Source organism: Vombatus ursinus, unplaced genomic scaffold (assembly GCF_900497805.2).
Source record: "Vombatus ursinus unplaced genomic scaffold, bare-nosed wombat genome assembly UNPS02014831.1, whole genome shotgun sequence".
NCBI lineage: Eukaryota > Metazoa > Chordata > Mammalia > Diprotodontia > Vombatidae > Vombatus > Vombatus ursinus.
Window position 1 is genome coordinate 1,928,529 of NW_020954609.1, and position 13,043 is coordinate 1,941,571.

The following is a 13,043-nucleotide window of genomic DNA, read 5'->3' on the forward strand; positions in this document are numbered from 1 at the left end:
CTCTTTCTCTGTCTTTCATCTCTATCTCTCTCCTCTCTCACTCTCCTTTTTTCTTTTCTTTCTCTCTCCCTTTCTCCTCCCCATCTGTCTCTTTCTCTTTCTTTTCCCCTGTTTCTATCCCTAGACTCTTCCTCCCCCCAGCCCATATTCTCAGGCCCCTCCCTCTATCTCCCCATCTCTCTTTCACTCCCTCTCTACCCCCACCCTCAAGCCCCCAGGTAGTCCTCTTCCTCCTCCTTTTTCTTCTCTCCTCCCCCACCATCTCTCTTCTTCCACCTACCATCTGTCTGTCCCCATTCATAAGCCCCCAAGCCCATCCTTTTCTGTCCCTATTCCCTACAGACCCCCAACCCATACACTCAAGACCCTTCCTCTCTCTACCTCTCTATCCCTCCTCACAGGCCCACAGGCCCCTATATTTCTCTATTCTCTCTCTCTCTCTCTCCCTCTCTCCCTCCTCCTTCTTCTCTGTCCCCCTCTCCCCCACCCTTTCTTTCCCCCTATCTTTGCCTCCACTTACAGCCCCACAGGTCCTTTCTTTTCTCTCTCTCCCTCTCACTCCATGCCCTCAACCCTTACCCTCATGACCCTTTCTCTCTGTCCCTCTTCATAGGCCCACATTGCCCCAACCTTTCTTTCCCTTTCTCTCTCTGTCTCTCTCTCTTTCTTTCCCCTTTCTGTCTATCTTTCCCTCTCCCCATCTCTCTGTCCCCACTCACAGGCCTCTAGGCCTCTCCCTACCCCCCCACAGACCCTCAGTTCATACCCCCAGATTCTTCCATCTCTCTTCCCTCCTTCTGTCCCCACTCAGATACCCCCAGGACTCTCCCTCTCCACCCCCACCATAGGCATTCAGTCCACACCCTTGGTCCCCTCTTTGTCTGTACTCACAGGCTTCCAGCCCCACAGACCCCCAACTCATACCCTTAAGACCCTTCCTCTCTTTTCCCATCTCTTTGTTCTACCCTCCTCCCCCCCACGAGGCCCCAACCCTTCTCCCCTTTTGTCTTTCTGTCTCTCCTTTTATCTCTTTCTTTTTCCTCTTGGTCTCTGTTTCTCTCTGTCTCCCCCCCCCCCCTTTTCATTCTGTTTCATCCCCTTTTTCACTCTCTCCTCTCTGTCTCTCCTTTTATCTTTCTTTCTCACTCTTTTTCCTCTTGGTCTCTGTTTCTCTCCCCTCTCCACCTTCTTTTTCATTCTCTGTCTCTCTCATCTTCTTTCTCACTCTTTCTTCTCTGTCTCTCCTTTTATCTCTCTCACTCTCTTTTTTTTCTTCTTGGTCTCTGTTTCTGTCCTCCCCTTTTTCATTCTCTCTCACTCTCATCCCTTTTCTCACTCTCTCCTCTCTGTCTCTCTCTTCCTCTTCCTATCTCTCTGTCCCTTGTCACAGGTCTCCAGGCCCCTTCTTCTTTCTTACCATTTCTCTGTCCTCCCTCTCTCTCCCCCTCTCTTGGACCCCCAACTCTCCTCCATCTCCCTTCTCTCTCCCTCCCTTCCTTTTTTTTTTGTTCCTATCCACAGTCACCACTAAAGAGGTGGAAGTCCATCAGTCAGCAAGCATTCCTTGTTTGCTGTATTGCCAATCCCTTTCCTTTATGCCAAATGTGAGGTTTCATTTGGGTGACCTCTTTGTTCTAGGTGCCTTCCTCCAATAAAGGCATATGTATCTGCTCCTGTAAGTCCTCAGAGGCAGTGTGTAGTTGTGGCTGGAGGACTGGAGAGAGTCAAGATTACCTGTGTTTGAATCCTGTCTCAGGCTTTTACTAGCTAGGTGACCCTCATCAAGTCACTTAATCTTTTGGTGCCCCAGTTTATGCATCTATAAAATGGGGATATTAATGACACCTACCTTGCAGGTTTGTCATTGGGAGAACCAGTTGAGAGAAAGTCTGTAAGATGTTTTACACCCTTTAAATAAATACTTGGTTCATAAGGAATTAGAGTAATGCCATAGAATAGCCAATGGGAATGTGTTGGCAATAACAAGAAAGAGCTGCCATTTACCAAAGACCCCATGATTGATCTCCTGCATTGGCTCCTGCTATTGAGGTGGGTGGCTTCCCAACCTCCTGAGCAGGATCTGGAGCCAGCCAGCCAGGAGCCTGATGAGCTCAGGCTGGAGCTGAGGGGCAGCTTGAGAGAAGGAAGTAGCTCCCCTACCCTAAGTATTCATCCAGAAGACATTGTTAACTTTTTCCCAAGCATCTGGCTGCCACCTGGCCATGTGTCCATGCCGTGGCACCCCTGGGGAGTAGAAATGGCCAGGGTGTGGCAGGGTGGGTTGGGTACGGGGGACATCTTCAGCCTCCGGGGACTGGAAGGGTTCAGAGGGACTCTGGGTTGGGATGCCTTGGGAAGGAATGCATTGGAAATAGTGTATATCCAGGGCCCTTTTAGATCCCAGAGGTGTGAACCATCTGAACTTAGGTTATCAGTGGGGCAGGTTGGGTATGACTGATTAATGGGAGGTTCCCAGCAAGAGGAACAGTCAGACCTGCAAAGAATCCTGGGACTCTTGTAAATTCCAGGCTGTTGAGGCTGTTCAAGAGGCCTCATTCCACTGTGGCCTGTCTGTAAGCTAGGTGGGCTCTAACAGCAAGTGGCACAAGGCTTGCTTGCCACCCTCTTCTTCTTCTCCCCAGCTTTTCTAGGCAGTGAGGAGCCCCTGAAGCAGAGAAAGGAGATGGTCAGATCTGTGTATGTTAGACAAATGAGCATAGATACCATGTGAAGGGTAAATCAGAGAGGGAAGAACCTAAAAGAAATTGGTCAGTGAAGGAAAAGAAGACGGGGTGGTAGCTCTGGGCAGGATCAGAGTCTAGGCAAGGTCTGTGTTTAGAGTTTTGCATTTTCTTCCCTTGTGAATCTGTCCCTTCCCTGTCCTTCAGAACGACACCGAAGAGGGAGCTGTTCTTTGTACTTTGGATGGCAAATGTGCTCTTGGTGGCACCTGTGCCATGCCCCCCACCCCTCACCCCCAGCAGCGCTGGTGACACATTGTACTGGACATTTTATTTTTCATTCCTCAAATTGTATTGCTCGTATACTGCTCCGCCAGAACCCAAAGTAACTGGTGCCGGGCTTTAAATTGGATGCTGTCAAAGCTGACGCTGAGAGCTGCCTTTTGTTCAGGGTAAAATGTTCCTCGTGATGACTTGTATTATAGAGCAAACAACCTATCGAGTGCAGTGTCCACACTTACCAATACTGGGAAGGCCTTTAGCCAAGTGGTTGAGAAACAGAAGAAACAGACATTGGATGAAGATCAAGCCCGACTGCAGGCCTTGAAGGTAGGCTGTCCTCCAGTGAGACTCTTGCCTGCCCCCTAAACTCGAGCTTTGGTTCTGGGTTCTGGACCTGCTGGGGCATCGGGGTGGGGAATCCTCAGGGTGGAAACACAGATCCTGAATCCAGAAGTCAGTCAAGTGAGCTTGTAATCTTAGTGAAAGTATCTTTAAATGTTTCTGGTTCTGAATGGAAAAGGCAGCTGGGCTTCGCTTACATTTCTGGAGGCTTTGAAGGGTATTTTTAGTGCTATCCCTACTGTGACTGAGTCCCATTCCAGCTAAGCCACTCATTGGCCTATCTCTGCTTGGAGATTTTGGTAAGATGAGGCTGTGTGTGTCTTCACAATGGCACCTCATATTGATGTAACATTTTTTTTCTTCCTCTGACTAGAGAGTACTTAATCTATTTTCTCCCTTTGTATCCTCCTGACATCCTGAAGGTGGACTGTGGGAAGGACCCCATAGTATTCTACACATTAAATAATTGAGGAACAATACAAGGGCTGCAATTCAAGGTACAGAGAGCAGGGGCAGCTCTCAGTGGAGTAGTAAGATAAATGGATGGGAAATCCAAAGGTTTGCATCTGAGGGTCAGCTCTGCTGCCACTCTCTTGCCAGATAGGGGCACTAATATGTGCGCTGCCCATCTGCCAGAGTGGTTGTGAGCAAGCATGAGCAAGTATGGGGGGGATGGACAGAGAGCAGGGTTGGGTGGAGTTCTCTGGGGAGGCTTCTTGGGAGAGATGAGTTTTGAGCAAAGCCTTAAGGGGCTGTGTAGAGAGTAAGGCCAAGTCAGGTAGTAATACCACTTTTTAAAAATGGAGCATTCTAAATGAATTTCTGTATGTGTTCTGAAACCGCAGTGTCACTTCTCCAAACTCAAGATTTGGTACCACTTGGTGTAGGCCTTCATCCCGCATCCATCCCTTTTGGTTCAGCTGTGCTATCATTTCTTCTAGGAGAAACGTTTAAAAGAAATTCCAGTGATCCCCAATTCTGCCTCCGCAGCTGAGTCTCCAAGGATTTTAGCAGGGAAAAACATAGCTGCCTCACCTGCTGCCGACCTTTTTGCCCCCGTGATGCCCCCACCCACCAGGTGAGATGAACTTTGCGTTTTCTCCCAGTAGTGCTCTGCACAGTGCAGAGGTGTCTGGTTTATGAAGGACTGCATTTTAGCCACTACTTCCTCTGTGTTCCCCTGCCCCTCTGGCCCTGACCGCAGACCCCTGCCTTCACTTGAAGGCTGTGTTGTCCGTCCCCCAGCTGCCAGGCTAGTCCCATCTACCACAGTAATCTTTATCAAATTTGAAGCTTCTTTTATTTCTCCTTTTTGATCATACACCTAACTTTATGAAAAAGCAGTGTGCTGAAGTCTTCACTGGTAGTCCTCTCCTAATTGTCTTTACATTATAACATTCTGTGGGTCTGTTTACAGATGTTGGCATCAGTGTAGACAGGTGAGATTTTGCCCATCCTGCCACCCTCACATTTCAGCAGATTGCCAGTGTACATTCATAACTGATCTAACATTTCAGCCTTGGATCAGGGGAAAGGCAGTGGGCCATAAGAGATAGAAGGCCAGCTTTTGAGTCATGAAGACCTGGGGCAGTCAACTAGCATTGATTAAGTACCTTCTCTGTGCCAGGCACTGTACTAAGAAGCCCTTAAAAAACCAGCCCTGTTCTCCAGGAGCTCGAAGTCTAACAGATTGAAGCCCAGCCCCTGGCCAGGTCACTTCTATGGTTTCCCCTCAGACCATGAATTGCGGAGCTAGTTGCTGATCTACATTACTGGACTGAGTTTCCTCCTTGGGAGTACCTTTTACCAATGAAATCATAGGGCCAGCATTCCCTCCCCCTTCCCCCCCCCCCAAAAAAAAAAAAAGAAAGAAAGAGAAAGAACAATTGACATCAGACATAGTCATAGGTGCACAGTGATGTCATGGAGGAAACTTACTTAGCCAGAGATCAGAAGTACCCCAAATAATCAATTCCATTCCTATACTACAGAGGTCAGCAAACTACAGTCCTCAGGTCAAATCCAGGGCTTTTACAGGCTGGCCCCTGAGAAGCTTTGGTACATTTTGAAACAAGGTTTTGTTGTATCAAAAAATGTAGAGCCACTTCTTAACTAGAGTGGTGGGGTGCCTTACAAAAGCCAAGTGTGGGCCCAGTTTGGCTCTCGGGCACTAGTTTGCTGGCCCCCACCCCACTGCAGCAAATAACAACAGGAAAGAGGTTTCTTTTTAGCAGTGACAAAACCCTCAAATCCTTAAGTGTCTATTTAACCCGGCACACCAGATTGATCTGGAGAAAACTCTAAAATCCAAATGGAACAAATAAAGAAAAACCTGACAAAATTGAGAGAATGCCCTTGGCCCTTTCTGGGCAGTGCATACCGTACCTCAGAGTGCCCTGGGATGGGTCTGAGGCCTCTCTTCAGGTGGTGGCCAGCTCTGAGCTCGGCATGCTCCTGGCCCGACCCTGTCCCCATATCTACAGATCTCTTTGGCTCCCTGTGCCCACTTGGGCCAGCATGACTCACTGTGACTTTTTCTGGTTTCCCCCATTAGGTTTGGGTCTGGTACATTTTCTAATTGTGTTGGGGGGAAGGGGTGGAACCTGGTGTTATTTCCTGCTATTCCATCAGCTTGGCTACCCCTTCTGGATATAGCTTTTTCAAAGATGGAGTGGTATCTTTTTCTTCAAATCATTCAGGGTGTGTGTGTGTGTGTGTCTGTGCTTTTCAGTCTCTCTGTACTTCCTGCTGCCTTCCAGGGATGGTTTCTATGAGAAACCATTCTGAGTAGGGACTTTTTCCAATTCAGCATTGGATAGTTTAGAGGTATTCACATCCCCTCTTTTTCTGTCCCCCCACCCCAGTCTAGCCAACATCTCTGGTAATCTTTTTGGCCTTCAGCCTGCCTTCGTTTTCACCGCACAGAGCACTCCTACTGCGATGGGGACGCCCCCAAGCCAAACCTGGGGAGCAGGTGAGTTTGTACTCTGGCCAAGATACTGAGGCTGAATCTTTGGGAACTGGCATTGTGATAGGAAATCAGGGCTTCCACAGCACTCTTATTTCAGCCCTTTCTGTGGCAACACTCCTTTTTTGACTGTTTTATTTCATTTTATCTTATTTATTTATTTTTTGGGCTAGGCAATGGGGTTAAGTGACTTGCCCAAGGTCACACAGCTAGTAAGTGTTATGTGTCTGAGAACGGACTTGAACTCAGGTCCTCCTGACTCCAGGGCGGGTGCTCTATCCACTACGCCACCTAGCTGTCCCCTATTTTAAAAGGGTATCTTTTCTGCCTTCTGAAACAGAATATACCAAGCATAATGTAGTCTTTACTGTTAAGTAATGGTTACTTGAGGATCTTCAGTATGAACATCAGTTATTTTACACAGCACTGCCTTTCAGGGTCTCCTGTGGTATGTAGGGTTATTTAGTAATGGAACTAGAAAACCAGATTGCCAAATGTGTTAGAACTGTTTGTAAAATAAGAGTAGATCAGCTTCAAGTGAGGGACATGTCTAGGACTAAAATGCATGAACTTGAATGCATGGCCTGTGGTTGTTCAGAAACTGGCTTTGCTTCCTTTCCCTTTCTTGGCCATATTCTGTGTAAGAAAGGCTGCCAGATAGGTGGGAGTTATCATAGGCATAAAGCTGCATCCATGGCTGTGTCCTATGATTCCTGAGAATCGTTTTTTGTTAGAAACTTTGAGGTTGTATTTGTACCTTCACCCCCTAATAGTGCCTCTATATGTCTCACTTACTTCTCAGGGCTCCCTCCATCAGCTCTTCCGGGTTCTGCTCCTTCAGAAGTTGCTGTGGATTTTGACTCTGTGTTTGGAGCAAAGTCACTGGGTTCAGAGTGCAAAGCGGCAAATGGTAACAGCCTCATCTTTTTGATAGTATTTCCACAGAGTGTTCTTGCCCTGTTCTTTGGCCACTGGGCAGTTCTCTGACTTGATGTAAACAATTGTCAGCAGACATAAGCACTGGGAATATTAAATGCTTGTGACTTTGTCTTCAAATGGCAAGTTTGTTGGAAACCCCACCCTTGGCTGTGAGGTGCTGAGGGGCTGGTCTTAACTGGTGGCGGCAGCCTTGAGCACACATGGGGGGCAGGCCCATTGAGACAGGCTTTGATTTGCTTTCACTAAGATCCAAGAGTCTGGAGGTGAGTGAGATCTCAGACAATGCTAGTGGAGTGCCATCTGGGGCAGGCCTTGCCGAATTGGCAAGGTTTCCAGGGTGGTCTTGATTCAGAGGCTCAGCCTCATTCAGTACCAAGAAGCTCATCGTCAGATGTTCAGTCACCAGGTGACAGACAATTCTGGCCACAGCGGCTGCTGACAGTCTGTCCACTGAGTGGTAGAGGAAAAGCAATCTGTTTTTTTGTTTGTTTGTTTTGGTTTTTTTTGGTGAGGCAATTGGGGTTAAGTGACTTGCCCAGAGTCACACAGCTAGTGAGCATTATGTGTCTGAGGCTGGATTTGAACTCAGGTCCTCCTTACTCCAGGGCTGGTGCTCTATCTACTGTGCCACCTAGCTGCCCCGAGGAAAAGCAATCTGTACCAGTGGAGGGAGCACTCAGGCTCGTGCCAAGATTTTATCCACAGCATGTGTGAATCCATGTAATAAGTAGCATGGTTCATATGAGGCTCAATTAGTGTGAAAGTGGTAAAATACTTTTCCTAATGACAAATGCTGGAGGGGCTGTTGGAAAACAGGTACACCAACTCACTGTTGGTAGAGCTGTGAGTGGTCCAAACTTTCTGGAAAGCAATTTGGAACTATGCCCAAAACACTAACTCTTTGACCCAGCAATACCAATACTAGGTCCATACCCCAAAGGGATCAAAGAGAAAAAGGGCCTATATGTACAATAATACTTATAGCAGCTCTTTCTGTGGTGGCAAAAAATTGGAAACTGAGAGGATGCCCATTAACTGGGGAATGGCTAAATAAGTTGTGGTATGTGACTGTGATGGAACACTAGCCTTTAACACAGTGCCTGGAGCATAATTAATAAATAGAAATAAAGGCACTTAATAAATGTTTATTTACTGACTACTATTGTGCTATAAGAAATGATGTGGGGCTGGTTTCAGAGAAACCTGGGCAGACTTATATGAACTGATGCAAAGCAAAGTGAGCAGAATCAGGAGAACAGTTTGTACAGTAACAGCAATAATGTAACAGTGATCAACTCTGAAGACTTAGTGACTGATCAACACAGTGACCCACCACAACTCTGAAGGACTCATGATGCAACATACTGCCCACCTCCAGAGAGGGAGCAAATGGACTCAAGGGCAAATCAAAGCTCTTTTCCTTTCTTTCTCCACACCCTTCCCTTCCCTTCCTCTCTCCTCCTCTGTCCCCCACCCCCACCCCTTCCACATGGCTAATGCAGGACTTTGTTCCTCATGCCTCTACATACTTGTCATGGATCTTGTTTTTCTTACCTTCTCAATGGGTTCAGGTGGGGGAGGGAGAGAATTCAGAGCCTAAAATAAAATTGAATTAAAAAAAGACTTTCCCTGCATTTCTATGTAATGACTGAAAATATTCTTTGTTGACCTTGATATGTTCTCTCTGTTTTCTTTTGCATGCTCTTTGAATGGATCACACCTGCCACCTTGTGATGGGTGAGTTTGAGCCCAAGCCTTTCCAGGGTGGTCCCTCCAGTCCCCAGGGGAAAACTCAGTGACAAAGAGAGGCACTGCCTGCATTCTGGGGTCGCTGGAGGGGGTGGGAGGAAGAGGAGATTTTGTAATAACTGAGCTTCACAAGCAGCTTTTGGAGGGCTTTTCTCAGCTATGGGTACAGTGGAATGCCCCTCAGAGTGGGCTGCCTTGCCTGTAGCTTTGTTGCACTCACAAAAATATCACCTGGTCACAGCATGGGGTGAGTTGCCATTTGATTAGGTATAGGGTACTGGTCTCTGATTTCCTTCTTCAAGCAGGTCAGGGCTTATCTCTGCTGCTATAGTGTTAGATTGGTGCATAGGGCCAAGAAGGGACTTGCTCAGACACAGACTCCCAGCCAGGATGGCTCTAACTTAAACCAAAGTCATCTTCCTGGCTTTAACAGCAGCTCTCTAGCCACTGGGCCCTGCTGCCTCTCACTCTTCTTTGATGAAAAGAATTAATCTGCACAATCTCAGTGCAGGCAGTGAGGGATAGTGTATATGTCATTCTACCTTTGGTGAGCCATAGAGCCCCTCCCTCAGGCTGCTCAGGAGCTCATACACTCAATCAGTCAGTCAATAAACTTTTATTAGGCACCTGCTCTGTGCCAGGCACTGTGCTGAAAGCTGGGAATACCAAACGAGGCAAAAGACAGGCCCTGCCCTGAAAGAGCTTACAGTCTAATGAGGGAGAACTAAACACACTAGCCAATTCTTCATAGAGCAAGAGCTGGCATGGCCAGTCAACTGTAGGTCAGATTGTGGCACCAAGGTACAGATGGGGAATAGTGAGCATATTCTGAACCCTGGTCCGTGGCCACTTCTGTGGCCCCCATGCCAGCCTGTAAGATGTCTGAATACAGATTTCCTGACGACGATGTCATGGGAAAGCTTTGGCACCTTCTCTCAGGGCCAAGAGCTGCCAGTCACAGCTCTCTTCTTTCTGGTAAAGCTCTTATTTCCATGGCCCTTTTTTTATTTTTAAGAAATCTTACAGCTGTTTTTTTTTTCCTTCATATCATCTTTATTGCCCAATATATCTCACCCTGTGATATGTGTCCCTTGTAACAAAGAATAAGAAAGGCGGAGGGGAGGAAGCTTTTCTGCTAAACTAAGACACCAATCTAATCTTGACTGTGTATGTAGTGTCCCACACCCATGGTCCCCTTACTTTTTCAGAGGAGTAAACGATTTTTTTTCCCAGTAAATTAGCAGAACCAGGGTTTGAACCAAGGTCTTTCTTCTGACTCCAAATATAGCATACTTTAAAAAAAAGAATTTTAAAGTATATGTTAAATTTAACACAGTAGTAACAATTCAAAGACTAGAAGTTGCAGAAGAGGAGTTGACCTGCATTGGAAGGAGGAATTTCCCCCTCCAGGAGTTCCTTAAACCATTGAACTCACAGGCCCCATCCCTATCCCTATGACTGATAACCTGCTATTCCTAAAGGGGAGAGAGTTTTCTGTATGTTTCCTGCTGTTTCAGACCTTAAGAAATGAGATAAGACAGAGTACTTGCCCTCCTGGGGCTTCCAGTCTTGTGGGTAATTGAATGTATAGGGGGGTATCATGGCATCTAGGATAGTTGCTCTTGAGTTGGGCTTTAAAGGATGGTTGAGAATTCAACAGGTGAAGAGGAAGGAAGAGGACCTTATAGGGAGAATGTTGGAAGGGCAGGGCCAGGGCCAGAGAGTAGCATAGTTTGCCTGGAACCCAGAGTCCATGAAGCAGAGGTGTAGGAAAATGAGAGGGAAAGGTAGAGAATGGGGCTTGGGGCTCATGTGGGGCTTATCAGTGAGGGCTTTTTTTTGGTGAGGCAATCAGGGTTAAGTGACTTGCCCAGGGTCACACATAATATATTCACCTTTTTTTTTCACCTTTTTTTTCCCCCTTTTTGGTGAGGCAGTCAGGATTAAGTGACTTGCTCAGGGTTACACAGCTAGTTAAGTGTCAAGTATCTGAGGCCAGATTTGAACTCAGGTCCTTTTGACTCCAAGGCCAGAGCTCTATCTACTATGCCACCTAGCTGCCTCTCAGTGAGGGCTTTTAAAGCCAGGCCTGAGAGTCTTTACTTACCAGGCACTTGGGAAGAAGACAGCAGGCCCTTGCTGAGAAGGATGATTCTGGCAGTGGAGTAAAAGAGAAAGAGACAAGAATGAGAGGGGGTAGGAAGATCTGCTAGGAAGCCCTTGCAAAAGACAGGCCTTGCCCTGGGGCTCAGGGTGGCAGTGGTAGAGGCGAGGAGAGAAAGCATTCCAGGCATGGGAGGACCCAGCCACTGCAAAGGCCTGGAAGTGGTAGATGGTATGTTATATATGGGCGATAGCAGTCAGGCCAGTTTGATTGAAGCATGGAATGGGCATGGACACTGAGGGGTAATACTGTGAAATCAGGGTGGGAATAGAAGCTGGAGCCAGATTGTGAAGGGCTTTAAATGCCAAGCAGAGGAGTTTGTTATTTGATCTTTGAGGCAGTGGGGAGCCACCGATGCTTCCTGGGAAGGAGTGACCTGGTGATGTACTTTAAGAATATCACTTTGGAAGCTCCATGGAGGATGTGTTGGAGAAGGGTCAGACTGGAAGAGAGAGATGACCATGTGAGTGGAGAGACAGCAAAGGATGGGAGAGAGGTTGTGGAAGTGAAACTAACGAGATATGGCGCCTTATTGGCTATGTGGGGTAATGACTCTGAAGAGCCAGGGGTATCCTGGGAAGACAGTGGTACCCTTTGCAGCAAGGCTTTTGGGCCTTTGTTAAGCTTGAGATGTTCGGCTCAGGTGGCAGCCCAGTGTGGTCTGAAGCACCAGTTGTCCCACTTCCATCCTCTGTGGTCTCTGGACATGAGCAGTAAGGACAGGGGGAGTGGAATATGATCTCTATACTTACTCACAAGGTGTATTTAGAATCTAGCATTTGGGTACAGACAGTTGTTTAGTTCTTGCTTCTTTAGAGGCATTAATTCATAAGCATGGAAAGTGGACACTAACATAAATACCTCAGGATGTTAAGTTGGTTCTCAGTATCCATTGAGACAACATCCAGACCATCATTGAGTAGACTTTTCCAATCATGAAGTGGTTTCTATATTGCTTGTTTACAGGCAGTATGGCTTAGTGGATAGAGTTCTGGACTTGGAATCAGGAAACCTACACATCATATCCTGCCTGTAATACTAGCTGTGGAACCTTCAGCTCTGTTTACTTCAGTTTCTTCACCTGAAAAATGGGGATAATAACAGCAGTCATCTCCCAGGGTTGTTGTGAGGCTCAGATGAGATCCTCCAATAAGGGATATAGAGATGTTAGCTTGAAAAATAAGAAAGCCTTAGGGCAGAAGCCAAAAAAGTCTCATCAGCTTGCCAGCTGGTCAGAAATGGCGGTTCATTAAGCAAGTGAAAACTGCCACATGGGCCTGTTTTTAAGGGGTTGGAAATCAGATCTGCAAGCCAAGTCTATTTGTTACCACAGCGCTCTGCCACCTCTCCCCCCACCACCTCCACACACACACTTGCCGAGAAGCTGAGGCTCCCCCCAGCCAGAGCAGAGAGCTGACTCTGGCTTCACTATCTTAAGACAAACATGGCCAGATCTGATTCTGATTCCTGTCTTCTTTGCACGTCTGGGCTTAGATAACGCCGCAGCCCCACCAGCCTTAGCTGCTCAGGAGCACAAAGAGGTTGCACTCAGCCAGCAGAGTGGGACAGTCCTTGGGAATGACCTGGACACCTCCCTTGCTAACCTCATGGGAAGTAAGTGCTCAGTTTGATTGCTTACTGATAATAATGATAGTAATAGCTAATATTTATATAGCACCTATGAAGTGCTAGGCACTGTGTTAAGCACTTTATAAATATCTCATTTGATCCTTATAACAACCCTGGGAGGGAGATGCTATTTTGATCCTCTTTTTACAGATGAGGAAACTGAGGCAGGCAGAGGGGTGTATTTACATATAAACATTTAGGTATATATATGTCTCTTCCTCTCCTCTCTTCTCTCCTCCTCCTCTTCCTTCTCTCTCTCTCTCTCTCTCTCTCTCTCTCTCTCTCTCTC

General features: G+C 47.1%; 1 protein-coding gene across 6 annotated transcripts in view; it reads left to right on the forward strand.

Annotated features, from left to right (window-relative positions):
• LOC114025509 (phosphatidylinositol-binding clathrin assembly protein-like) overlaps positions 1–13,043 on the forward strand; it is a 43,504-nt gene that overhangs the window by 15,154 nt on the left and 15,307 nt on the right. For all 6 annotated transcript variants that reach the window (XR_003567040.1, XR_003567039.1, XM_027838946.1 and 3 more), the window contains exons 10-14: positions 3,167–3,290; positions 4,247–4,383; positions 6,170–6,279; positions 7,076–7,183; positions 12,632–12,739. Coding sequence is in view for 4 of the 6 variants with exons in the window: in XM_027838946.1 (XP_027694747.1) it covers positions 3,167–3,290; positions 4,247–4,383; positions 6,170–6,279; positions 7,076–7,183; positions 12,632–12,739 (587 nt within the window). In the remaining 2 variants the exon portion in view is untranslated. The remainder of the gene's footprint in view (positions 1–3,166; positions 3,291–4,246; positions 4,384–6,169; positions 6,280–7,075; positions 7,184–12,631; positions 12,740–13,043) is intronic.